At 45.0% G+C, this 27,716-nt stretch overlaps 2 protein-coding genes and 1 pseudogene across 4 annotated transcripts in view; 2 read left to right on the top strand and 1 right to left on the bottom strand.

Moving 5' to 3' along the window:
- Window positions 1-2,394, bottom strand: part of Polr2b (RNA polymerase II subunit B) — a 43,658-nt gene extending 41,264 nt beyond the window's left edge. The window contains exon 1 of the mRNA XM_028854282.2: window positions 2,245-2,394. Coding sequence (XP_028710115.1) covers window positions 2,245-2,263 — 19 coding nt within the window. The 5' untranslated portion in view covers window positions 2,264-2,394. The remainder of the gene's footprint in view (window positions 1-2,244) is intronic.
- A 118-nt stretch (window positions 2,395-2,512) lies between these two features.
- Window positions 2,513-17,413, top strand: Noa1 (nitric oxide associated 1). Of its 3 annotated transcripts, XM_028854529.2 has the most exons (7): window positions 2,513-4,031; window positions 5,080-5,244; window positions 6,119-6,324; window positions 8,745-8,876; window positions 11,911-12,027; window positions 15,153-15,270; window positions 17,084-17,413. In XM_028854529.2, the coding sequence occupies exons 1-7, from the start codon at window positions 2,888-2,890 to the stop codon at window positions 17,281-17,283; spliced, it is 2,082 nt and encodes a 693-aa protein (XP_028710362.1). In that variant the 5' UTR covers window positions 2,513-2,887; the 3' UTR covers window positions 17,284-17,413. The 3 variants fall into 3 exon arrangements, with proteins under 3 accessions (XP_028710362.1, XP_037065014.1, XP_037065015.1); XM_037209119.1 differs by lacking the exon at window positions 15,153-15,270 and having other exon boundaries at window positions 17,084-17,189; XM_037209120.1 differs by lacking the exon at window positions 17,084-17,413 and having other exon boundaries at window positions 6,119-6,322; window positions 15,153-15,241.
- On the top strand, window positions 14,448-14,835 carry LOC114681229 (annotated as a pseudogene).
- Window positions 17,414-27,716: the final 10,303 nt, after the last annotated feature.

The raw sequence follows: 27,716 nt of genomic DNA, 5'->3' as shown, positions 1-27,716 counted from the left end.
GGGAAATAGACAAGTTGAAATCAACAGACAGAGTAACAAGGACATCCCTTACCAGGACCCCAAGGGGACAAGAAAGTCTTCCCAAAAGCTGAAAACCAGAGTGAACCAGGCAAGAAGGAGTCAGTGAGTGTGGGAGGAGTGAAGAAAGACAGCTCCTGTCCAAAAGACATCATGCTGAAAGACAGCATAGCACACTCAAGAAAAGGCAGGGGAGGGCCCTGGGGAGACGGCTCACACGGCAAAGTGCTTTACTGTACAAGCATGAAGACTGCGTTCAGATCTCCAGCACCCACGTAAAAAGCCTGACACACACCTGTAATCACGGCAGAAGGAAGGCTGAAACAGGAGGTGCACAAAGAGACAAGCAGGTGCACACACATTCACACTTTTTGAGACACAATCTCAGTCAGTATTAGTGTGTGTGTGTGTGTGTGTGTGTGTGTGTGTGTGTGTGTGTAAAATATAGACAAAGTGAGTCAGAGTGAATAGTAGCAGGTTTAGAGAGCCTCGGAGATATCCCAGTTATCTATTCAGGACAACTAAATTGCAAGGTATGTTAGCTCATGCCCATAATCCCAGCACCTGGGAGGCTAAGGTAGGAAAATCTCCAGTAGTTCAATGCCAGCCTATGGTACACAGTCTAAAGACTGTGTCCAAATTAAAAAATTTTTTCAAGTCATGCACAAGTGGACAGTAAATGCAAGCATGGAGAATGGATTAGATCATCCAGAGAATATAAACAATAATAACTAATAAGTAAGAGAAAAAGTAATGATTAAGTGGAAGTTCTGTAGCAGAACAGATGAGTAGCTTTCCGGAGGAAATCATGAACAATTTTGAATACCACTGAAGTAGGTGAGAGTTGGGTGAATAATGTTTTTGTTTGTCGGTTGGTTGGTTTTTGGACTCCAATTTAAAAATAATCCTCCAGATGTAGCCTTCTGTGAGCTCCCACAAATGACCTAAATAAGACTTTAAGTATCTATCTAATTTATCAAGTAAGAAATCACAGACCATGAAGAAAAAGCTGTTCTAACATAGAAGCATCAACAAAATCAGATTATAATGGGTCGCAGAAGTCCTGAAATGGAAACTGGAAACATTTTCAGGGCTGGTGAAATGGCTCCAGGGGTAAAGATGACTGCCACCTAGCCTAAGGACCTGAGTTCAAACCCCAGGACCTATATGGTATGCACCCACATACATATATACAAAATAAATAAATGTTATCGAGGTTTTAAAGCTTCTACATTTCCTTCAAGTTGGAGTAATTTAAAAGAGGGTATAATGATTCTAATAGATTTCCATGAGATATGAATAAAATTGAGACGGCTATGAAATTTTAAAAGCTGAAGCTTTTGAGTCTATTATCTCCACGAGAAAAGGAAAAATGTGTAGGGATGGCCACAAAGTTGGGAGTTGGAATAAAATGATGTTTGAACACAGAGAAGTAAAGAGGGAGCTTTAAAAAGAAATACAACATGAGGCTCAAGCCTTTAATCCCAGCACTCAGTAGGCTGAGGTAGGAAGATCTCTGACTGAGTTCCAAACCAGCCTGGTACAGGATGCACAGGGAAAAAAAAAAAAAAAAAAAAACTGTGTCGACAAAAAACAAAACCACAATAACATGAAAATAAAACGGGTAGGATTAAGAAGTGTGCATGTGAAAACACATGTTGTCCTTGTGAATTGGAATACATACCATCTAAGAACTGTGCCATCCCATGGTAAAAGACCACTTAAAGGCCATCTTCTAAGGCATTTACTTAAAATGAAGGAATGTGAAGGAATGTCAACCCAGAAACCATTCTTTGCCCCTAATATTTCCAGGGTATAACAATATCTAGCACCAAGACGTGGTCAAAACTTGAGCTCAGGAATACGAATATGGCTCAGAAGTAGAGTACGTAAATATATATATAGTCGAATGATTAACAAAAATTCAAGTCGACTGGGGTGAAAAGGAAATCAACGTCAAAGCACCCGAAAGTTAATGAGCATTTATTTGCACACTATGTCGATTCTGGAAGGTGACGGCAGACTTAACAGGAGGCCATGCAGAGAGCAATCAAGCTTCCCCTGGGTCCCCCGAGCCGACCCTGCTAGCCAGCCCAGCTAAAGCGTAGGAACGGGGCTGCGGGGCGCGCGCCACGGCCGGGATAGGGTAGGTGGCGCAGACCCTTCATCCCTGCAGGTCCCCCGCCTAGGCGGCTACCGCGGGGCGCGTCTTACGTGGTCACCTACCCTCGTCGGCGTCATACATCTTGGCCAAAGGTCTTTGGACCGCTCAACCCGAATTCACGAAGCCGGAGACGAACACCGCAGGGGCCAACTCTGAGAGCACAGAACAAGCAATTTCCGTCTCCGGCGTCTCCCAGAATCCTCGGCGTCCAAACCGGGGGCGGGGAGATGGGGGCGGGGGGGGAGGTGTGTGAGACTTGCGCCTGCGCGAACGGCAGGCCAGGCGGGCAAAGACTGGCGGCGGGGGGGGGGGGCTCGAAGTGCGCATGCGCCAAGGACGGGTCGCTGGCTGCCGCTGAAGACAGCTCCCTCCTAGGCCGGAAGTTGGATCCGGCTCATGAAAAGTTTCTTGTCGCGTGCTTTTTTTTATTTTATTTATTTATTTATTTTAGTGCTGTTGCACAAATGACACAGTCGATTTTTATGAAAGAGAGGCTCTGGGCGTGTGACGACGACGCCGCCCAGCCGACCCAAGCTCGACTCTGCGCCTAGGCAACGGCCGGGCTGACTTCTCGCGTCTCGGAGCTCTCATCGCGAGAAACCTCGGACCAGTCACGCCGGCGGACAGTTCCCTCGCGTCCCGTCTCCTGAGGGAGGGGCTTCGCGGGCGCGCGCACGAGGCTCCGCCCCCTCCACGCCCGCCCGCATGCTACCCGCGCGCCTGGCTCCCCGGCTGCTGTGCGGGTTCCTGCGGGGCCCGACGGCGGCCGCCGCGGGCCACGGCCCTGCACGGGGGCTCCTGGGAGGCCAGCGGGAGGCCGCTTTCTCCCAGAGCTCATCCTCCCTGGGCCGCCGGCTTCCTCCCAGCTCCACGGCGACCGAGGGCTACGAAGAAGGCCCCGACGCGGAGGAGCGCTTTCTGTTCCCGGAGTACGTCCCGGAGCAGGACCCCGAGGGACAGCTGAGAGAGCTGCGGCAATTGCAGCAGCGGCAGCAGGATGAGGAGCGACAGAGGTTGCAGCGGCGGGAGGAGCGGCTTCAGCAGAAGCTGCGGGCTGGCCTCCGGACTCTGCAGGTCCCCGAGCTTCCAGACGCCACCGTGCCGCCGCCCAGCGGCATCTACTGCTCGGGCTGCGGGGCCGAGCTGCACTGCCAGCACCCGGGCCTGCCCGGCTACCTGCCGGAGGACAAGTTCCACGGTGCGACCCAGGCGATCGGCGGCCCGGCGCGGACCGTGTGCCAACGCTGCTGGCTGCTGGTGCATCACCGGCGTGCCCTGCGCCTGCAGGTGAGTCGCGAGCAGTATCTGGAGCTAGTGAGCGCGGCGCTGCGGCGGCCGGGGCCCGCTCTGGTGCTCTATATGGTGGACCTGCTCGACCTGCCGGACGCCTTGCTACCCTACCTGCCCAAGCTGGTGGGCCCCAAGCAGGTCTTCGTGCTGGGGAACAAAGTGGATCTGCTGCCCCAGGACGCGCCCGGCTACTTGCAGCGGCTGCGGCAGCGGCTGTGGGATGACTGCATCCGCGCCGGGCTCGTGGTGGCCCCTGGCCACCGAGGGCCACAGTACCCTACCGGGGATGAGCCTCGGGACGAGAAGAAGAATCCGAATCCGTCGACCAGGTCCGGCACCGTGGTCAAGGACGTGCGGCTGATCAGCGCCAAGACCGGCTATGGAGTTGAAGAACTGATCTCTGCCCTTCAGCGCTCCTGGCGCTACCGCGGCGACGTCTACCTGGTGGGCACCACGAACGCCGGCAAGTCCACTCTCTTTAACACGCTCTTGGAGTCTGATTACTGCACCGCCAAGGGTTCCGAAGCCATCGACAGGGCCACCATCTCCCCCTGGCCAGGTGAGGTCCCATTGTTGAGAAATAGGCTTGACCCAGGCACCTAGTGCATTAAATGTCCACCTTGAGTTGTCTGGAGTCGTCCCTTTAAAAATTTTATCCCCACTTTGCTCATACCTCTCGTGACAGTTTAGTGCTTGCGAATTCAATACTTTTGGTTTTCTTTCTTTTTTTTTTTTAAGAGTTATTTTGCATACAGTACCCCACCCGTGTGTATACCTGCAGGTCAGAAGAGGGCACCAGATCTCATTACAGATGGTTGGGAGCCACCGTGTGGTTGTTGGGAATTGAACTCAGGATTTCTGAAAGAGTAGCCACTTCTCTTAACCTCTGAGCCATCTCTCCAGCCCCACGTTTGATTTTCTAATAGAAATGTTTCGAGAGGGGCTGGGGATAAAGCTTGGTTGCTAAAGTGCTTAGCTTGCATGCCCAAAGCCACTGTCTATGCAAAAAAAGAAGGAAAAAAGGATCTGTGTTCTTCTTATTCTAAGACTCTTCTTCACCCCTTGGATTTATTTATTCTTGGACTGTTATACTAGACAGATGAAGGAGTTGATGCGGTTTGGTGTGGAGTTTTCTTGAGAAGAAATATCAGTGTTCTGAGTTAAAGAAACTAATAGGTTGGCATGGTGGTTCTGTCTGTCCATCTGTCTATCTGTCTGTCTGTCATCACAACGCTGGGGAGACAGAGCCTGAGGATGCATACCAAGAGCCTGGCTGAAGGAAGAAGCTAAGGGGAAACGTATGTACTTGGAGAGTTACAGTCTTAGGAATTAGCTCGACAGAAATTTGTCCCCTTCAAACCAGGGTTTAACTTCTGTTAGCTGCCCTTTGGCACTTCACACTTAATACTGGAGGATGTATGGTGAAGCGGGTAAAACAGACTTGCAAAATTTGTACCCAGATTCTGAGTGAGCCTGTGACCCAGTCTCTAGCCCTATTTCCTCATTTGTAAAGTGGAAATAATTACATTGTGGTTGCCATGAAGGTTAAATTAAATAAATCAGAAATGTTTGGGTTTTTTTTGAAACACTTACTCTTGGTATTTCAGGTACTACATTAAACCTCTTGAAGTTTCCTATTTGCAACCCAACACCTTACAGGATGTTCAGAAGACAAAAAAGGCTTAAAGAGGAGGCAACCAAAGCTGAAGAAGATCTTAGTGAACAAGAACAAAGTCAGCTCAACCAACTGAAAAAGCATGGTTACGTAGTAGGTATGCATCCTCCCTCTGTAGGAAAACTCTTCCTAGGTCCATGACAAAGCTGTCCTGAACCGTGCAATGCAGCCATTGGGGGGTCCATGACAAAGCTGTCCTGGACCGTGCAGTGCAGCCATTTTCTGCAAGAAGAGACTTCCTTCCCTAGTTTGGAATATAGGCTTTTTGTAGGAAAGGTTACTGTTGCTTGGAAACCCAAACTAGCAGAGGCTGTAAAGTCTTTAGCTAGGTGTCCATCTCCTTGATCTCTTCTGATTTCATTAATGGAAAAGAGGGGATTCCTAACACCACCTGACTAAAGTGCATAGCCTGAAACACAACTGACCGTTCAAGAGAATGACTCACGTTACCTTCAAAAAAGAAGACAAAAGTGTCCTCATCCCAGAGTTTCATATGTGTACACGTAAATGGTATCTTCAGGGCCTGGCCTGGTGGTTCATGCCTTTAGTTCAGGGCCATCCTGGTCTACATAGAGAGTTCCAGGACAGCCAGAGCTACATATTGAGACCCTGTCTCTGAGGTGGGAAGGTCTTTAGGAGTGTCAGATACACACCTGTAATCCCAACACTTGGGAGATTCTTTTTAAAAACCTCAGTTCCATGGTAATTTTGAGGCAAGTCTGGACTACATGAGATCTTTTCCAAAATACAACAACCAAGATAAATACATATGTGTGTGTGTGTGTGAGAGAGAGAGAGAGAGAGAGAGAGAGAGATCTGTTACCTATCACTATAGAAGCTGAGGAGAGAAAAATCATAAATTTAACACCATCTTGAACTACATACAGAGAACTCATCACAAAATTTTTTCATATGCCCCAGAATCAAAGCATTAAAGGAATGTCTGGTAACCTCGGTTTAATTTGTTCTAGGAAGAGTTGGGAGAACATTCTGGCACTCCACAGAACAGAAGGAAGAAGTTCCCTTTGAGTTTGATGCCGACTCCTTGGCCTTTGACATGGGAGATGAACCTGTTGTGGCTGGGCGCCAACATACCAGACAGGTAGAACTGACCCCAGGAGACGTGAAAGACACCCACTGGTTTTACGACACCCCAGGGATTACAAAAGAAAACTGTGTATGTATTCGGTTTCTTTTAGAAATGTTTACTTTTCATTGTAGATGTACTGTCCGATGTACCGGCCGAAAACAAGAGGTGGGCTTCCGTCTTAAAACTCGACTCCAGTTTCTTTCTAAAAGCAGTTCAAGGATGACTCTATGTGCCGTCAGATTCTGTATCCATTTAGTTGACATCCTGTAGGCAAACAACAGTATTAACATTGTGGTTATTACCCTAGGGAGACGTGTTACGGGTTCCTTTATTTTAAGGCTAGAAATTATAAATATTACAATCCAGCTTCCTAGTCCATGCTTGAATTCCCTTGAAAACATGTCACTTATAATGTCAGATAGTTTGAGCTGAAGTGACAACTTATCAGAGCAACGTCAGCTGCACTCCCAGGCTTTCAGCTATTTTTTTGCCTGCTCTTTGCATCGCACTGAAAGTCTCCCAGTAACTTGTACCCATTGTTCTTCAGAGCTGTATGGAACAAACATGGTATGTATTCCCTTGACACATCTTGAAATCCTTTCAATTCTAAGTGGTCAAGTGACCATATTTTTAGAACAAGGTTAATTCCACATATCCTGCCACTCTCCATCCTTTCACTCAAATTATACTGTCTCACAGGTAACTTAGCTGTTGTCTAATTAAATTTAGCCTATAATGGGTTTTTCTGTAAGGCAATAATAGTTTTCTCTGCCACAGTAAGCCAGATCAGGCCAAACTGAAAAAGCAAAAGAACGGTTTCAGCAAAGCAACTCCCAGGTGAGTCCTCCAGCCCCAGAGTTTGGGGACCTGAGGAGTCACGCGCTTGAACTAAAGCAGGGAGCTTTTATAGTCTGTAGGTGAGGGGTGATGACGTGTCTGCCACAGGCTGGGTTTGGGCCCACATATGGTCAAAAGCTGAGCACTTTGGGCGGGAACTTGGGCTCCTGGCAGCCTCAGGGGAGGAGCTACTATAGCCACCAAGAATGCAGAACTGGGCTTTTTGCTTTCTTGGAGCGTCTCTGAGAGGGTGGGGTTTGGACAGAGAAATGCGGCTTTCTGGATCAAGCAGGAGTAAGCTGGAGGTTCCAGCCGAACAGCCTATATCTAGCTAAGCATGATGGTACACACATTTTGCTTAATGTTTATTCCAGTTACATCCATTTTCCTGCAAAAAACATAACTTCATTCATTCTGGCTACTCAAACTTCCTATGTATATAAAACCCATTTTCTTTATACATTCTTCTGTTGATAGACACTTAGATTGGTTCCATAGCTTAGCTATTGTGAATTCATTTTTTTTTTAATTTTTTTTTTAATTTATTTATTATGCATACAGTGTTCTGCCTGCATCCCTGTAGGCCGGAAGAGGGCACCAGATCTCATTACAGATGGTTGTGAGCCACCATGTGGGTGCTGGGAATTGAACTCAGGACCTCTGGAAGAACAGTCAGTGCTCTTAACCTCTGAGCCATCTCTCCAGCCCCGTTTCATTTTTTAGTGAATTTTATCTTCTTTAAATCTTATCAGAATCTGGTAACCCCTATCTTTCCTTTTCTGTTTTTCTTCAGTCTCTTTAATAACTTGTGATCCTGTGGTTGGAGAGACATCTTGGCGGTTAATACTGCCTGCTGTTGGGCTGTAGACACTGTTGCTCTTCCAGAGGAGCCAAGTCAGTTCCCAGTACCCACAACCTCCTATAACTCCAGTTCTAGGGCATCTAATGCCCTCTTCTGGCCTCTGCAGGCACCCACGTACAGGCATACACAAATCTTTAAAAAACAAAATAGCCTCTGGTCCTAACAAGCCAAGATGCACAACACTGATGTTCTAACAGATGTTCAGGAGAAATAGGATCTTCAAGTTATGAACTTGTTCCGAAAGTAGAAGGACCATTTTGCCGTTTGGTTTGGTTTGGAGAAGAGGGGTGTTTTTGTTTTTTGAGATGGGGTCTTGGGAATACTACACTGTCCGGGCTAGCCTAGAACTGTGGCAGTCCTGCCTCAGCCTCCCAGAGCTGGGATTTGTAGGTATGAACCATTTTTCATTTGGTGCTTGAATGCTTAATCCTTAGGAACTGAGGTTACATTGTCCGTTATTTAAAGCTGGAGCTACTGCTACCTGGATCCTTGAGCATACATTTCCATTCTTAGTGACCCAATAGTATTTTGGGGTGCACACCAATTTTGACACTTGGAGGAGTAGTACTGTCACAGGAAAGTCTTACACACCTGTCATGTTATTTTGCCTCTTTTTAATACACAGCTGTGAAAGGAGTAGAATAATAGTTAACTTAGAGATAACATATAAATTTATGTGTGGCTAATGAACATAACTTGGTTTATCATAAAATCTGAACTTTTTTTCAGTACTTAATTTTATAAGTAAATCACAACATATGTTGAATGAAAGTAGTCTTCGAAATAAATCTTGTCTTTTGCTTTACAGATTTTAAATATTCTAACAGAGAAAGAAGTAGATGTTGTTTTGCCAACACATTCTATTGTACCAAGAACCTTTATTCTCAAACCAAGGATGGTTCTATTTTTGGGTGCTATAGCCCGAATAGATTTCCTACAGGTAAGAAAAAATCTATGCTATTGAAAAATGAACAAGTAGGGGCTGGAGAGATGGCTCAGAGTTTAAGAGCACTGCCTGCTCTTCCCGAGGTCCTGAGTTCAGTTCCCAGCAACCACATGGTTGCTCACAACCATCTGTAATGAGATCTGGCGCCCTCTTCTGGCCTGCAGGGATATGTGCAGGCAGAATACTGTATATATGATAAATAAATCTTTTTTTAAAAAAAAAGAAAAGAAAAATGAGTCGGGCGGTGGTGGCACACGCCTTTAATCCCAGCACTCGGGAGGCAGAGGCAGGCGGATCTCTGTGAGTTCGAGGCCAGCCTGGGCTACAGAGTGAGTTCCAGGAAAGGCGCAAAGTTACACAGAGAAACCCTGACTCGGAAAACCAAAAAGAAAAAAAGAAAAGAAAAGAAAAATGAGTCGGGCGGTGGTGGCACACGCCTTTAATCCCAGCACTCGGGAGGCAGAGGCAGGCGGATCTCTGTGAGTTCGAGGCCAGCCTGGGCTACCAAGTGAATCCCAGGAAAGGCGCAAAGCTACACAGAGAAACCCTGTCTCGAAAAACCAAAAGAAAAAAAAAATGAACAATTATTAGAATGCCCTTCAGGAACACAGATGAGATGAGATTGGCATGAAGAGATTGACAAAGTATTGATGTAACTAAGTCCTATCTGTTGCTTGTTTTGTTTTGCACATATTTTACAAATGTTTACAGTAAAAATTGGGGGGAGGGGAAGTGGGCCACAAAGACGGAACAGTACTGTGTTAAGATCTGTAAAATTGGTGCAGAGAGGATGGCTCAACAGTAAGAATGCTTGCTACCCTATCAGAGGAGCGTAGTTCAGCTCCCAGCCCCCACACTGCGCAGCTCACCACCACTATAGCTCCTGGGAATCTGTGGGCGCCTGCATTCATTCGAACTTAGCCCCACATAAACACATGTATACACATGATTTTTAAAATTAAAGTACATCTAAAAGTATTTTTAATAAATATTTTTATTTATTTTTAATTTTTAAGAAACCCTATTTCAAAGGGGGCGGGCAGGGTTTGGTGGCACCCTTTAATCCCAGCACTCCAGAGGCAGGGCTGCAGATCTCAGTGGTCCAGCCTGATCTAGAAAGTGAGACCCTGTCTCAAAAAAAATAAAAATAAAAATAAAACTACCACTGATAAGATAGTGGATCCCTTATATTAACTTAGCTTTTTTGTTGTTATTGTTTCTGGTTGGGGTTTTTGTTGGTGGTGGTGGTGGTGGTGGTGGTTGGTTGGTTTTGGTTTGGGTTTTGGTTTTTCAGGACAGGGTCTCTCTGTGTAGCCCTGACTGTCCTGGAACTCATTTTGTAGAACAGGCTGGCCTTGAACTCAGGGATCCGCCTGTCTTGGCCTTCTGAATGCTGGGATTAAAGACATGGGCCACCACCGCCTGGCACGGTAGCCTAGCATTTAAGAAGAGATGCTATCCATTTCCTATATTGTTTCACATGGAAATTATACATCTGGTTAGGCCTAAGGTTAGTATCCATTAAAGTCTGCACTTCTTTGTATACTCTGATATACTATAATATTTTGCTTAGTGTTCACTTACATAGTATTATTCTGGGGATCTTAGGGAATTGCTTTCCATTTTTTCCAAAGTTGAGAAGAAAAAAGGAAAATGAAACATGGATATATATATTCAACAGGATGCAACTTAACAGCCCATTGCCAAAGAACATTTCTTGACTTTTGTTGAAAAATTAGCCATGTATTATCTAGAACCCTTATACATGTTATTAAAGTCATAGTGTTAATATTTTAGACCTAACTACATAGTGACAGTCAGAATGGACCATTTCCCTGTTGGTGGTTTTGGTTTTTTGAGTCTTTTGTTGTTGTTGCTGTTTTCTTTTTAAAGATATAGTTACTTGTTTTATGTGTATGTGCCTGCATGAGTTTTTGTGTACGGGAGCCCAATGAGGCCAGAAGATGTGAGATCACATGGAGCTACAGGCAGTTTGACTGATGTGTGTGCTGGGAACCAAACTCAGGTCCTCTACAAGAACAATAAATGCTCCTTACTGCTGGCCATCTCTCCGTCCGTCCTTATTGTTTTCAGTACTGGATTTTTAGGTGTCTTGTTTGTTCATTTTGGTTTTTGTTGTTGTTGTTTTCCACAACTGAGATTTCACTGGTTGAGGATGGGTACGCAGACATTTCAGTTCTTAACACATGTACCAAGACTCTGAAAAGCCACCACGTACTGCAGTTTCTTTTTGAAGTTATTCCAATGGTGTTCCAGCCTCAAACTTGGCAAGTTTTCCTTCAGACATCACATAACAGTCAAACACTTAGAACCCTCCCTGCCACCCACTGACTCACAGTTTTACACCACATACGATACACACTCAAAATTTCCATCTTTCACAGCACATAATCACAATTGTTGGGAAATAGAGTGCCACAACCAAATACATTACAGTCCCAACAAGGCAAGGACCTAGGAGTGGTTTTGTAAGAAACAGTTCTACTAGAAACATGAGACTAGATATAATTGAAAATGTTCCACACATAAATGCAAGACTGAGACTCCAAATTGACTTTTGGTTTGGTTTGGTTTGGTTTTATCCACTTTTCATTGTAGGATATAAAACTAGCCCCTCGGTGTTAGGCTGGCCGCCAAGACAGTCACAGCTCCTTAGTTTTACAGTTTACAGGAATCATTAAAATATATTATTTCTGTATTATGCCCTCCTTTAAGACATTAGTATAATTTGCTTACGGTTGAAAGAGGGCTTGATTTGGTTTCTATTTGTCCTCTTTTTGTTGTTGTTGTGAGGCAGGGTCTCTTGTACCCCAGGCTGATCTCGGTGTTGTAGCTGAGGTTGTCTTGGAACTAACTCCTAATCTTCCTGGCCCTACCTCCTTTGCTGGGATTAGAGGTGTGCACCACACACCCACCTTTTCTCTCTCCTCTTTTAAGTTGTGCATCATAATGTGCGAGTTCCCAAGTTGTTTGTTCTGTAAAATAACTTCTTCCTTTCTTTCTTAAGGGAGATCAGCCAGCTTGGTTTACAGTTGTGGCTTCCAACTTCCTTCCTGTTCACATCACTTCTTTGGACAAGGCAGATGCTCTGTATGAGAAGCACGCGGGCCACGAGTTACTGCTGGTAAGCAGTGCAGCTGGATGGCTGCACAGCCATAGGAGCGGACGGAGCCTGGGTGGGGTCAGTTTACCAGAGCTGGCGCTCATCTCACCCCAGTCCTGAGCGTTCTAGTTATAAAGCAAGAATGCGTTCTACGTGAAAAAGGGTGTTGGTTTGGTCTGAGCCAACAAAAGCCATGGCAGTGTGTTTTTCTCTGTGGTGCACTGTCCATACAGTAGCCACTAGCCACAGGTAGCTCTCTGTGTTTAAGTACTCTAGTTAGAAAGAAATACATGAGCCAGTCTTTGTGAGTTCGAGGCCAGACTGGTCTACAGAGTGAGATCCAGGAGACACAAAACTACACAGAGAAACCCTGTCTCGAAAAAAAACCAAAAAAAAAAAAGAAGAAGAAGAAAGACATGAAATTTAAAATGTGCTTCCTTAATCACACAGGCCACTTTTGGTTTTTTCGAGACAGGGTTTCTCTGTGTAGTTTGGTGCCTGTCCTGGATCGAGTGCTAGAATTAAAGGCGTACGCCACCACTGCCCAGCTACAAGCCACTTTTCAAGTGCCTGATAGTCACATTACTACAGAAAATCGTATTGGTCAAGCTAGGTGAAAAACAAGTCACAGGAGCTGTAAGTCTTGTAGTCTCAGAGAACCAGGTCCAAGGCTGCACACGGGGTTTGCAAAAATCCACAGTGTTGGCAGAAACCAGGCTTTTCTATTTGAGGGGAAGGAAAAAGAAACACACATCCTGATGGTAACTTTATTTTTTTCATGTTGAATCTGAATCTCTTTGTTTTTGTACAGCTGTATACATCCAACAGAAAGCTGTAGGCAATATAAAAAGTTACATTTGAGGGTCACATAATCATTCTTGAGTAAACAAGAAGCAGAGCCATTTTGATAACACACATGAAAAGAATTGTCAGCTTCCTAATTAGTGGGGCAGCTGCAGCTGTAAAGGAAGATCCAGCCATTCCATTACCTAACTAAAGAAATAGCCTATGGGGGCTGGAGAGCTGGCTCAGCAGTTAAGAGCACTGACTGCTCTGCCAGAGGTTGAGTTCCATTCCCAGCAACTACATGGTGGCTCACAACCATCTGTAATGAGATCTGGTGCCCTCTTCTGGCTTGCAAGGACACATGCAAGCAGAACACTGTATACATAATAAATAAATAAATAAATAAATAAATAAATAAATAAATAAATAAATAAATAAATAGAAAAAAATAGCCTATAAGGATAACAAGTGGAAAGGCCAAACTATTGAGAAGTCTAAGGAAATAAGAAGTTTTGTTTTGTTTTTTGTTTTTCGAGACAGGGTTTCTCCATGTAGTTTTGGTGCCTGTCCTGGAACTCACTGTAAACCAGGCTAGCCTCAAACTCACAGAGAAATGCCTGGCTCTTCCTCCCGAGTGCTGGGATTAAAGTCATGCGCCACCGCCGCCACCACCCGGCAGAAATTAGAATATTATGTACTGTTTTATTTTAATTTTATTTATTATGTATACAGTGTTCTGTCTCCATGTGTCCCTGCAGGCCAGAAGAGGGCACCAGATCTCATTACAGATGGTTGGGAGCCACCCTGTGGTTGCTGGGAATTGAACTCGGGACCATCCGGAAGTCAGATGCTCTTAACTGCTGAGCCATCTCTGCAGCCCCCTATTTTACATTTCTTAAGTGTGACTAACATTTCGTGATTAACAAACATAAAAATGGCGTTTCTCTTGGGCTGAAGTGTTTACAGAGATAGCAAAGACTGTGCTCTCGGGGAAAGAGCAAGCTAACAAGTCCACGCCCAACGTTTGGCCCTTGGCCTTGGGACCTGTAACCTTCATCTCTTTACGGAGCTTCTATGCTCATCAGGTGAATGTTTGGAGGATTTTTTTTCCTATGTATTTTTCTCCATCATATACTTATTAATGCCATATAAGATGTTTTTTGTCTTGTTTTTTTTTTGTTTGTTTGTTTTTGTTGTTTTTTTTTTTTTTTTTTTTTTTGAGATAGCCAAGAGGGCATGATGTTATAATCCAGCACTTGGAAGGCAAAGGTAGGATCAGGAGTTTAAGACCACCCTTGGCTGCCCAGCAAGTTTGAAAATAGCACTGGAGCTGGGCGGTGGTGGCACACACCTTTACTTTAGTCCCAGCACTCAGGAGGCAGAGGCAGGCAGATCTCTACAAAGTGAGTTCCAGGACAGCCAGGACTGTTACACAGAGAAACTTTGTCTGGGGGGGCAGGGAGTATGGAGGGGAGAAAGAAAGAAAAGAGCATTGGATGCTATTTCTTTTTTTTTTTAAGATTTATTTATTTATTATGTATACCGAAGAGGGTGCCAGATCTCATTACAGATGGTTATGAGCCACCATGTGAGTGCTGGGAATTGAACTCAGGACCTCTGGAAGAACAGTCGGTGCTCTTAACTTCTGAGCCATCTCTCCAGCCCTGGATGCTATTTCAAAAAACAAAAAGGAGGCCCTGGTCGCCTCCAAGACCAAGATGGCCACGAGAATCTCTGCCTTCCTTAAGAATGCCTGGGCGAACCAGCCAGTGCTAGTGGTATCCTTCTGTCTGGGGTCTCGCTCTAATTATGCCCATAATCAGCCCCTATACCAAGTATTCTGGCATGATCAACAGGACCACACCCTACGTCTACCCAGTGCCTGTTCGAGATAATGGGAACATGCCAGATGTGCCCAGCCACCCCCAGGACCCTCAGGGCCCAAGTCTGGAATGGCTGAAGAACCTGTGAATACTCCTGCTGATGGAAGAGGCCCCCTTCCCTGTTGCCCCCCAATAAAAATGTGAAAACCAAAAAAAAAAAGGAAAAGATAAGTCTCTTTCTGTAGCCTAAGCCAGCTTCAAACTCCTTCCCCTAGCCTCCCAAATGTAGGATTATGGCTTTGATCACCATATCCAGCCACAATTAATGGGTTTGGGGGGTTTGATTTGTTTTAGGACAGAGTCTTACTATCCAGCCCTGACTAGCCTAGTACTCAACTGTGTAGACCAGGCTGGCCTTGAACTCAGAGAGATCCACCTCCCTCTGAGTGCTGAGATCAGAGTGTGAGCCATCATGCCCAACCCCAGTTAGCAGGGAATTTAATTTGAAATTCAAACATTTTGCTCTTGTATCGGAAGGTTCCGATGGGTGGAAAAGAGCGAATGGCCGAGTTCCCTCCCCTTGTGGCTGAAGACATTACCCTACGAGGAGGCGAAGAGTCTGGAGCAGTGGCTGACATCAAGTTCTCCTCTGCAGGTGATGGACACTTTGATTGGTGATGGTGTTCATTTTTCTTTTTTCGAAGATGGGGCTTCTCTGTGTAGCCCTGGCTGACCTGGAACTCAGGCTGTAGACTAGGCTGGCCTCAAACTCAGAGAGCTGCCTGCCTCTGCCTCCCAAGTGTTTGCTACCATCACTTAGCTGGTAATGTGCTCTTAAACAGCAGAGAACATAGGCCATGTATGGTGGCATGTGCCTAAATCCCAGCATTTGTAGGGTAGAGGCTAAAGATCAAAGCCAGTCTATTCTGCATGAGATTCTGGCTCAGCAAAACTGCCTTTGGCCTAATACCAAGTATAAAAATAAAAATCTGGGTATTGTGGCACACCCATGACCCCAGCATTTAAGAGGCTGAAGGAGAAAAAAAAAAAAAAAGCTAGTATGGTAGCCCACATCTATAATCCTGTCACTCAGCGGAGGCAAGAGGGTTGTTTCAAGTGCAAGGCCAGCCTGTGTTACATAGTGAGTGCTAAGTCAGCCTGAGCTATAGAATAAAACCTTGCCTAACATGCCTAATAGCTCTGTGGTTAAGAGCACTTGCTGCAGCTGTGTATGGTGATGAATGCCGTCAATTCCAGCACTAGGGAGGCAGAGGCAGGTGAGTTGAGGCCAGCCTGGTCTAGAGTGAGTTCCAGGACAGCCAGGACCATACAGAGAAACCCTGTCTTGAAAAAAAAGATTTTTTTTTTTTTTTTTTTTGAAGAGCACTGGCTGCTCTTATAGTGAACCTGGGTTGGTTCCCCGCACCAACATCAGGAAGCTCACAACCACCTATAACTCCAGGGCCAGGGATCTAGTACTCTCTGACATACTCACACAGACCTAAAATAAAAGTATTTTTTTAAAGACAAAGGATTACTAACTTGAATATATGTTTATAGAAACATGCCCTCTTCTAAGACACACTCATTTATTTATAAAATGCACCTTGTTCTAAAAATGTCTGTATACTTTTCACATGACTTTTCATTATAATGTTTTTAAGGACTTTATTTAGTGTAGGTCAGTCCTTACCTTTCGACTTGTTGAGGCTTATTTCTGTGACTTAAATTCAGATTCCAAGCTAGCTAGCACACAAGCTTCTAGCCAATACTTCTTTCTCTGTCTCACATCGGGAATACTGGAGATCCAAATGTATTCCACCATATCTGGGGTGTTATTTCTTGAGACGGCTTCACTAAGTTAGCACTTAGTGTTTGGATGACCTGGAACTCACTATGCACCACACAAACTTTGAAACCACACAGATCCTCCTGCTTCTTCCTCTAAATGCTGAGATTAAAGGCATGCTCTGCCACACCAGCTCATTTATTTTAATGTGTGGTTGTGTGTGGGTATGTGCACTTTAGTGCAGGTCCCACAGAGGCCAGAAGAGGGCATCAGATCCCCGGAGCTGGAGTTGTGTGTGATGCGAGCCATCCAGTGTGTTTGGGTCCTCTTCAAAAACAATATGCACTTTTTTTATTTTTTATTTTTGGCTTTACAAGACGGGGTTTTTCTGTGTAACGGAGCCTTGGCTGTCCTGAACTCGCTTTGTAGACCAGGCTGGACTCAAACTGACAGAGATCCACCTGCCTCTGCTTCCCAACTCCTAGAGTAAAATGAATGCGCCACCACCACCTGGTTCACAGCTAGCTTTTTATGTGAGTGTCAGGGATTGCACTGAGGAGATCAGTCTCGCACAAGTGCTTTTTACCTCCTGAGCCATCCCCTGTCCTGTGTGCTTTGATTTGATTCCTCACTGAGATGATTGATAGCGGCGTTTTCTGTTCTTTTGAACGTCTCATAGGCTGGGTTGCGGTAACTCCTTACTCTAAGGGCACACTGCATCTCCGAGGATACACGCCGGAAGGAACTGTTCTGACTGTCCAGCCCCCTGTCTTGCCTTATATCGTTCATGTCAAAGGACAGCGCATCAAGAAAAGCGTGGCCTACAAAACCAAGAAGCCTTCGTCCCTGATATACAATCTGGTGAAGAAAGCTAGATAAATGAGGCAGACCTGGATTCACACTGGATAGTAACAATATTGAAATATGTTGAAATCTGTATTAAATATAAAAATAGTAGACAGAAATACCTATCATTTTTAAAGATCTTAAAAGTGAACTTTTTAAACTATTTGAGGCTATGCTTATTGATAATATACTGTTTATAAGGCCGGGCGGCGGCGGCGGCGGCGGACGCGGACGCCTTTAATCCCAGCACTTGGGAGGCAGAGGCAAGTGGATCTCTGTGAGTTCGAGGCCAGCCTGGGCTACCAAGTGAGATCCAGGAAAAGGCGCAAAGCTACACAGAGAAACCTTGTCTCGAAAAAAAAAAAAGAAAGAAAGAAAGATAATATACTGTTTATAAATAAAAGTTATTTTTTTCTTGAGGATACACAGATCTGTAATATCCTTCAGACTGTCATGGAGACCAGGTTTCATTTCTTTTATTTGGAGTGGATGGTTGACAAAGCATGAACAAACAACTAATCCCCCAGAATACAGTGGCTGCCTTCCATGTCATTACCCAAGAATCATAATCACTGCTACCAAGACAGCCAACAGAGATTCTCTAAAGGAGGAAAGATTTATTTTAGCTTCCTGTCCCAGAAACTTCAATCCAGAGTTGGCCCTAACAGAACAGATGGCAGAGGGCAGCCATTCACATCTGGAGGACCAGGAAGTACAGTACTGGAACCAGGAGTTTGGCTGTAACCTTCAAAGATTAGTTCCTAGGAACCTAATGTTGCCAGCTAGGCTTATGTCTCAAGTTCCACGGCCTCTCAAAATGAGCCTGGCAATGGTGGTGCACGCCTTTAATCCCAGCACTCAGGAGGCAGAGGCAGGCAGATCTCTGTGATTTTTGAGGCTAGCCTGATCTACTGATCAAGTTCCAGAACAGCCAAGGCTACAGAGAAACAACTTGAAAAAAGGAAAGGGAAAAAAAAAACGGGCTGGAGAGATGGTTCAGCAGTTAAGGGCACTGACTTCTCTTCCAGAGGACCTGGGTTCAATTCCCAGCACCCACATGGCAGCTCACAACTGTAACTCCAGTTCCAAGGGACCCGATACTCATGGCAAAACACAATGCACATTAAAAACAAACTTAAAAATGAGGGGCTGGAGAAGTGGCTCGGCTGTTAAGAGCACTGGCTGCTCTTACAGAGGATGCAGGTTCAATTCCCTGCACCCACGTGGCAGCTCACAACCCTCTGTAACCCGACTCCCAGGAGACCTGTCTCATCCTACAGTTTAGTCTAAGAAACTGGGAATGAAAAAAGGACAGAAGAGCGGTTACCAGGGGGGCTGTGTTGGCTCTGATGGAGCAGCACCAACTGGACAGCCTGGACTAGGTTTATTATGTACAACCCAGGGGCAGGAGTTAGCGCGTCTCCACAGGAGGTCTCCAGGGAAGCAGTCTCAGATGACAGTCATCCTGGAGGAGGAAGCTGCTGAGCCAACATTCACACTCAAACCAGAGGAAGGCTTTGCCACCTCTCCAGGCCTCACCCCACAGAAGGGCTCTGTCACTTCCATGGGTCCTTGACATGGCTGTGTCTACCAAACAATGCTTATCACTCAGCAGTTCCTTTGCTCCCTACAAGATCCAGAGCACCAGGCATGCATGTGGCGCACAGACATACGTGCTGACAAATGTATCTGTGCATACAAAATTAAGCGGGGAAAATGGACGCTTCAGATTTCGATGGCAACTCAAGTTGTCGTCGTTTCCTAACAAGCATGGAATGGAACAAAATGTGGGAAGCAGACAACTTCCCTATTCCAAGGGGGGAAAGGGATGTTCCACACATTAGCTACTGTCCAGTAGTCACAAGGCCACATCCACAAGGGAACTGAGAGGTGTAGGAGGAAATGGGAACAGTTAGGGCTTTTAGCAAGCGAGAGTGGACACTGGAACAAAAGTTGAAAACAAAAGTGTACCTTACATGTCTTAAAAGTATCTGAGTCAAACATGAGAGCCCAGGCCTGTGATCTCAATACTAGGAGGCTAACTCTGTCAAGCCTCCTTGAGTTCAAGTCTGCAGAGTAAGACCGGGTCTCACAAATCAAAGGCTAGGCACGTAGTTCAGTTGGTAGGATGCTTGCCTAGCATGTATGAAGTCCTAGGTTCCATTCCCAGCAATACAGAAAGCATGCATGGTGCCACATACCTGTAATCCCAGCACCCGTGGTAAAATCAAGAGTCAGAAATCCAAATCCAAGGTCATCCTGGGCTACACAGAGCTGACGTCAGCCTCAAATACATCAGACGCTGCATAAAATTAAAAATCTTAAAGGATTCAGGGTCTTTCTAGCATGAGAGGTCTGTTTTGCAAGTATGATAAACTATTTCCTAACTTTGCCTGTACACGGCTGTATCACAAGTCAGTGAAGCTTTTGTTATTCCTAGGAAGACTGCCTCAACTAGGTAAAATAGCGGGCACGTGGCCACATCCTAATGCTGAGAGACATGGGCACAGGATGTGCTGGACCAAAATGAACTAGTGAGACCCATATCTTCATCTACCATTAGAGAGCTCTAATGCATTTCACACTCCCAGCCAGCATGGGATATACACCTATTATCTCAGCACCTGGAAGACTGAGGCAGAATAGCAAGTTTATTCAGGGCGAGCGGAGGAGGAGGAGGAGGTGGGGGGGGTGGTTTTGGAACCAGGTCACATGTAACCCAGGCTAGCCTCAAACAAGATCCTCCTGCCTCAGCCTCTTGAACTGGCATTATAGACACTCACCACCACACCTGTCTCCGTACAGTATTTCAAAGTGAGTTCTGATCATTTCCCAGGGTGCCTCTCCCATTTTCATGCCCATTTTCTCTTGGCTGCTGTCCTCCCAGAAGCATAGTTTCCTTATCTGTCAAAGCATAATGCTTAAACATCAAAAACACACTGCAGACTGCTGTGAGTACAACAGCCAGCACAGCTACCCGTTCTAAATGCCTCTCCTCGTGTGCTCCGCCCCATTAATGCCCTGAGTGGGGGGGCACGGTATCTGGACATCCTCCGGGTAGGCATCTCACCTTTCCCCTTCATGTTTTTTGGTTTTTTTGGTTTTTTTTTTAAGATTTATTTATCATGTATACAGTGTTCAGTCCGCATATTTGTCTGCAAGCCAGAAGAGGGCACCAGATCTCATTCTAGATGGTTGTGAGCCACCATGTGGTTGCTGAGAATTGAACTCAGGACCTCTGGAAGAACAGCTAGTGCTCTTAACCTCTGAGCCATCTCTCCAGCCCCTCCTCTTCATATCAAAGATCAGTTAATACTCCTAAATATATCTAGATTACTTCAGAACACCTCCTCCTTGAATCCGTGTTCCAAAAGCTTCCTCTCCCTAAATAACTTCCTTTCTAGGTAGTCAGTCCAGTGGAAGAAGAATGTATTTGGCCTTCATTGACAGGTGCAACAGTAAGTACAATGCTAAAGCATGAGAGTGTCTCGTGTTTTGTTTTCCCATCACTTGAGAGACAAAGGCAGGAGGACCACAAGTTCAAAACTAGCCTGTCTCAAAACAACAAAGGTACAAGGCTCGACCAGACACTAACTGCGCTATCAGTGCCTCTGGCCGGATGCTGAAGCCGTGAGAGAGCAAGTGGATCACATGTCACCGCGTTTGGAAGTGCAAGGCTGCCAAGGTCCCACCCAAACTTTCAGCAGGTCCATGTGAGGTGTCCAGTCAGTGGGGGAATAGGAGATGAATTAAGAGTTGAGGACGTCTCGAAAAACCAAAAAAAAAAAAAAAAAAAAAAAAGAGTTGAGGACGTTCTTGTGGGCTCCTTGGTTGGTTTTCTTCCTTGAGAAACAGCCACGGTAGACTTACTATCGTTTACACTGACCTCTTCTGGAATTTCCTTTCCTATGTGAAGCTGTATTTCATACTGCTCGTAGGTGGTACTATAATCATCACAGCCTGTATATATCTTCTTTGCACTTTGAAGCATTAAGTGTTTTGCCTGGATGTATTTATGCAGACATAACCAAGGAGGCCAGAAGAGGCCATCGGATCCTGTATACGTGGAATTAGTTGGAGGCCTCCATGGAGGTGCTGAGAACCAAACTCAAATCCTCCGCAACAGCAGCAAGTGCTCTTAACCAGCAGGCCATCTTCACCAGTTCTGCTCTCCTTGGTCTTTAGATTCTAATGACAGCACAATGAGCCATGCATCTGCAAGTGCTTCTCATATATTCAGACTACTCACAAGCCCACATAAACGAGTACTCCCATTTATAAGAAAACGTGGCGGGGGGGGGGGGGAGATATGGATAGTTGTAGAGAAATGGTTCAGTGGTTAAGAGAACTTGCTGCTCTTGCAGAAGACCCAGGTTCCATTCTCGGCACCCACATGTGGCACCCAGCCACTTAACTACAACTCCAATGCTGGCTGCTGAGCACCAGGCATGCTGCGGGGTGCACTGGGGGTGCATAAATGTACATGCAGGCCAAACTCACATGAATAAATATAAAGTTAAAAAAAAGAGGGGCTGGAGAGATGGCTCAGAGGTTAAGAGCACCATTGTTCTTCCAGAGGTCCTGAGTTCAATTCCCAGCAACCACACGGTGGCTCACAACCATCTGTAATGAGATCTGGTGCCCTCTTCTGTGTACATAATAAATAAATAAATCTGAGAGAGAGAGAGAGAGAGAGAGAGACTGAGACTTAGCCAAGTCACGGAGCCTGTTTCAAGCCAGCTCAGGGTGTCTAGCTCTAGTACTCACTAAGGGTGCACATACATGGTAAAACCACTTGGGTGTCTATGGATGCCACAGTCTGGTGCAGAAGTTATGGATGGGAATCACCCACCTAAGAAGCTAAGAACTGAAGAGGGTGTTCTGGAAGTGCTCTTAACCACGGAGCCTGGTCTCCGGCCCTCTATTTTTTTGTAGATGTAAGGTTTATTTTGGTGGGTATGGTGGCACATGTTGAATCCTAGCACTAGAGAAGTAGAGGCAGGCAGAGTTCTAAGCCAGCCAGAGCTACATAGTGAGACCCTGTCTGGAAAAAAAAAAAAAAATTTACAAGTGTTTTGCCTGTGTGGGTGCACGTGTGTCTGGTGCCCTCGGGTGCCCCGAGTTCCTCAGAGAACGTCAAACCCCCTTTAACAAAAGTTAGTTATAAGCTGTCACAGGGGTGCTAGGAGCTGACCCTGGGGCTCTAACTACTATGGCATCTCTCCAGCACCCTCCCCTTCTTAAGGTATGTCTGTGGTCTATGCACGGAGATGGCCAGAGGCTGGTGCTGGGAATCTTCCTCCATCATGGTCCACTTTTTATTTTGTGTGTATGTGCGTGTACGCGTGCCACAGTGCGTCTGTGGGAGGTCAGGGGACAATTGCAGCTTCAGCTCTCTTCCCCTGTCACCGTGCTTGGTGGCAAGGGCCATTAGAAATTCTGCTACTGCAGCTTGTTTTCTGCCTGGTGTTTCAACTGCCGTCCCATACAATTCTACCCTGGGCATTCAAAACGATGTATACTGTGCAAAATCCCTCCCATCTTCAGTAAAGCAGCCCAAAACCTAAACCAGCGTCCCGTGCGACTTTTCCCGGCCTCACCACCTCAGATAACTGAAATAGCTAATGCTCTCTTTCCTGGCTTGCTGGAAACCTTCCTTATTGCCAGAGAGCTTGCCAAGTACCACGGACAGAGCACAACGAGGCTGAGATCCTAACAGAAAATCCTGATCAAATTAGATTACACAGGAAACAGGAAAGGAAAAAACCCACACGACACCACTAAAAGAGCCAGGACCAGTCAGCTAGCTTTGCCCTTGACCCCTCCCTGCAAGCCTCCTGACTGCTGGATTACCTTGCCCCACAAATCTGTGACTGTTAATGACCTCATGTACTTGGAATTCAAATAACCTCAGAAACCCAACTGTCTATCTGGCTCCTTTGTTTGTTGGGTTTTGTTGTTTTTCAAGACAGGGTTTCTCTGTGTAACAGCTCTGGCTGTCCTGGAACATTCTGTTAGACCAGGATGGCCTCAACTCAAAGATGGGTCTGCCTCTGCCATTAAAGGAGTGCACCACCACGTGGCTATCTGGTTTGTTTAAATGACAGGTTCTACTTTTATAGCACTCATCCTCCAGCTTCTTGGCCCTTGTAACATCTTAGTTCCACTAAGGAAAAAATAATCGTTGTACCTTATTCCTAATGAGGAGTCATTCAGGAGGTCGTGAATTCATCTGTAAGTAACCAGTATCTAACGTTCCTTAACCATTTTCTACCCTTCCTTCTCTCTCATGATTTGGGGTCTCAGATTACTAACTGCACTGAGATAAGTATCATTTTTCTTTTCCTTGATGCTTTACAAAATCCAGTTTCTCAACTCACTCCCTCTCAGCTACACAGACACCTGAGGCCTGTTTAACACGTGGCTCCGCTGCTGTACGTGGGAGTGGCAGACCTCGCTCACAGAACTGAACCCTAACCTTTTCAGCCCTACTAAACACAGCAGGATCTTAAAATTAGCGGATTGAGGGGACTCATCCTCCCTTCAGCAACCCTTTCCATAGCGGCCAACCAAAATCTGCTCGTCTCAGGCCCAGCTACTAGACAGGGATATGTACACTTCAGGCTATCAAACTGGGTGGGAAGAAACCACTGAGTAAAACTGAATTGTTAGTTTCGGTGGGGGTCCACGGAGACTCCATAGTGAGGCCTTATTCCATCTTTACTCGGGGTCTGAGAGTCCCAGTTTCCTCTGCCCCACAAAGCTGCATAATAGGATATTTTGGCCAAAGCCGTGGTTACCAGGTGTCTTATACTTCAAGGCCTAAATACAAGATGCTCTGCTATAAGGCTTGGTTACCAAGTGTTTTGATAATTAAGGAAGGGTCTACACTTGTCTGTACTTTGTACCTTGACCTTGAAAGGGGGCGGTCTTTAGCCTCTCCCCCAGCTGATGCATAAAAAGCCCATTAGGAATCAACTCCAGGCGACTGTGGTAGTGACCCAGAGCTATCTTGTGGTTTTTTTTCCTCGTCTACATCTATATTTTTCATATCTATTATTTCTCAACTCAACTCCCCTATACCAAGGACTGTCCGAAGGTCGGGCTGGACCTGTCAAGTTTCTCCCCAACCTCTACCTCTTCCAAGATAACACACTTGAAGAGAGGCCTTGGGATGCTACCCACTACACAGCAATGCCATCCCTGGTGAAGGAGAAAATGAAGTCACACAATAGCTAGCATTGGGCTGAAGCAGCACTGCCTGAGGCAGGCAGATCAAAGAGGTGACTGCTTCCTAGTGTCCACCAGGTTCCGTCCTCTCAAGGGGGCCTGACTACCAAGCAGTTGAGGAGACGAAGCTGGCTGACAGTTACTCATTAAGCCTCGTGCCTCTGGGCTACCCAGAAAAAAGTCCTGCTCTGTCTCCAGGTTAACTATGATAGTATGTATATACACGTTGTAAATTTCCTCCATTTATCCAAAAACCAAACTCCCAGTTCTGTCTCTGTAAAACATGTTTAATTGCTCCAAGTGTCTGGGACCAAAGAGATCTGCAGATCAAAGCACATGTAAAACATAGCTCGCCAGGTGGTGGTGGCTCACGCCTTTAATCCCAACACTCGAGAGGCCAAGGCAAGCGGATCTCTGAAAGTTCGAGGCCAGCCTGGTCTACAGAGTGAGTTCCAGGACAGGCTCCAAAGCTACAGAGAAACCCTGTCTCAAAGGAAAAACAAAACGAAACAAAAACCTGTTATAGCTCAAACATCAACTGTGTGTCTGCTCAGGGTCAGTTCCCCAGGCAGGCTGCACTAGCATTAGAAGCTCTTCCTTTATTAAACTCTTTCTGGCTGTGAAGGTTTAATACTGAAAGACTAACACTCAGTGTCACTCCCACCCCAAACCATGACTATCCATGCTGTCCACTAACTACCCTCTTCACAGCTAACCTTAGAAATTTTAAACACACTACTGGAGACATAGCTCAGTGACGGAGCCCTTGCCTACAACTCACAAGATCTGGGTTTGATCCTCAGCACTGGAAAAAAAAAAAAGAAAAATCAAGGTATAATTTACTCTCAGTTACAGAAAAAAGTTGATCTTGGTTTCTTTAATACACCAATAATAAACAAAGACCTGGTGCTTTTTAGAACTTTATTTCAATGTAACTATATGCATAAGAAATACACTCATATTGGTTAATAGAATGCAATTATGTTTAACTTATCCTACACAATCTTGACCAGAAACTTGGTACATGGTTTAAATTTTCAAAAAAAGAAAAACAAAAACTGCAATCTGGTTTATTTCTATCTATTACAAATGTATAAAAGATCCTCCATCAACGCTGCTGATAGCAGCAGAACCTTGAGAAATATACCTTTGGTTTGCCTCAGAAAAGGAACACATATTGCACTGTAAAGTTTATAAAATTGGCGCAAAACATTGTGGTAATGTTACAATACCAGTTTTAAGAGTTCAGTGACTAATGGGGAGCCGATGGGATACATGTAGAACTATGAAAGCGATCTCACTTAGCCAGCTGTACGCGTAGACTGTAAATCTACATTCAGATCATTTCTGAACTAAGACTATCAGCTCAGTTTATCTGTTGAGGTCAACCAGGAAACCCTAGAATATACCTTGATTTTTGCAAAAAACAAAATAGGGGGAGGGGTTTCTTCAGCATTTCAGTCCACGAGTAACAGTATCCTAACAGGCAAAGTGTTCTCTCACTGTCAACATAGAATGAACTGCTGCTGGAGGTCAACTTGGGCTTTAATTTGCATTAGCACTTACATGCATAGTAGTCCAAGTTGTTGACCTCATGACTTTAAAAAGTAACTCTAAAAAAGTAAAATGGCCCTTCTTGGAAGACTAAAGAAAGACATCCAGCCACAGTTGTAAAAAGTCTCATCAAAACAATGTACCCTTTTATGAATTACGCCTCAATTTAAAAAAAAAAAAAAGTAGCCCCAAATAAGAAGCAGCTCTGAAAAAGAAAATATAACTTAAGATATTTGAAAAAAAACAAGGTGAATACAGGTTCAAAAATAATTAAGATACATTTTCCTAAGGCTACCTAGAATTAGGCTTTAAAGAATTCTACCATTTCAAGTTTACCACTAGTTACTAGATACCAATTTACAAACAAGATGTTCACTTTTTTTGTTCCTTTATCAAGAGAAAAATCTACCTTCAGACTATGAGGGTGGTGATGGGGAGGGACTAGAAAACAAGATTCAAACAATCCCATGCAAATATCACATTTTTCAAATGGAAGAACTCCAAACTGCACTAGAAGTTCCAATCACTAAGACACTTTCCATTGAAATGATTTAAGTACAACTACATGGCACCAAGGTTTAGGCCTAATATAGGCCTGACAACCAAGTCCTTGTTTTCTGGAAGAAAGGCCTCAAAAGTCCCACTCAATTCCACATAACAATGCTTCAAAGATCAATTAGGTTTTCATTTCCTTAATATTTTTGTTTTTGACTTCTAATCTTAAAGACTAGATTAAAACTTAGCTCAATTCCCAGAAGGCATTGCTTCCCTTTGCTCTATGAAAGAGTCCACCAAGACCTCTTCCTCAAAACCATCTAGCCCCCAGCCTCCAGCCTGTACTTGTGATGCATCTTTCTCAACATCCTGAAAAGGTAATGTAGGTAAAATATGCTCATAAACATTAAAACTAGTTGTTAGAAAGACGTAACTAGCTTTATAATTTAAGTTTTAAAACATAAATACTTGCAGCTTGATCTGCACTGACAATGATTGTCGGAGCCTAGAATTCAACATTTACAAATTCTCATTCACACACACAAAACACACTATTATCACACAACTTGTGTCTTGAGAGAATCTTCTGCTTTTTAAATCTTTGGCCTCCCAGTCAATCCCAAGTTCAACCAACTTTAACTAAAACTTCACTCAGAATTTCACCAAGCTTTTCACCCACACATTAATGCTTGTCGTATCTTTCATCAACTGTCAAAATCTGAAGCCTGCTCAGAGATCGCCAGGTAAAAGAAAATAAATGAAATACACAGAGGTTATTTCAAAACAGAACCTAACCATCAAAAAAAAAAAAAAAAAAAAAAAAAAAAAAATGGGATCATCCTTTGTTTACTACCAGTAAGAAAAATCCCACGTTGGACTATTTCACACTCCGGCATTGGCCAAAGGACATGAGAGTTGGTTCTGGAGCATGCAGTTTCTCACACAGGTGTCCCCAGAGGAACACCAGGGACAAAGTCACGTGAGGCCTCTCCCGTACACAGGCTGTCTCACAGGGGCAGCGAGGACACCCACTAGTTTGTGGAGATCCCTGAGAAAGTATGATTCTTAAAATCTGGACTGTAACATAATTCACATCAGCCCTGTTCAGGTACTCACTGGAAGAAAGATGCAACTGTTTGCCAGAACTCAGCACTCCATTCTAGATCAGCCATGTGGCCATGATAGCT

This window comes from Peromyscus leucopus, chromosome 10, assembly GCF_004664715.2.
Source record: "Peromyscus leucopus breed LL Stock chromosome 10, UCI_PerLeu_2.1, whole genome shotgun sequence".
NCBI classification, from domain to species: Eukaryota; Metazoa; Chordata; class Mammalia; order Rodentia; family Cricetidae; genus Peromyscus; species Peromyscus leucopus.
The sequence above is the reverse complement of the archived record's forward strand: the minus strand, read 5'-3'. Positions and strand labels throughout refer to the sequence as shown.

What these genes read in the sequence shown, in the direction of transcription:
- Noa1 (XM_028854529.2), top strand. Translation starts at nt 2,888, where the DNA reads ATGCTACCCGCGCGCCTGGCTCCCCGGCTGCTGTGCGGGTTCCTGCGG. An exon ending in CACCATCTCCCCCTGGCCAG is followed by an intron (nt 4,032 to 5,079) that starts GTGAGGTCCCAT and finishes TTGGTATTTCAG; the next exon opens with GTACTACATTAAACCTCTTG. An exon ending in CGGGCCACGAGTTACTGCTG is followed by an intron (nt 12,028 to 15,152) that starts GTAAGCAGTGCA and finishes TTGTATCGGAAG; the next exon opens with GTTCCGATGGGTGGAAAAGA.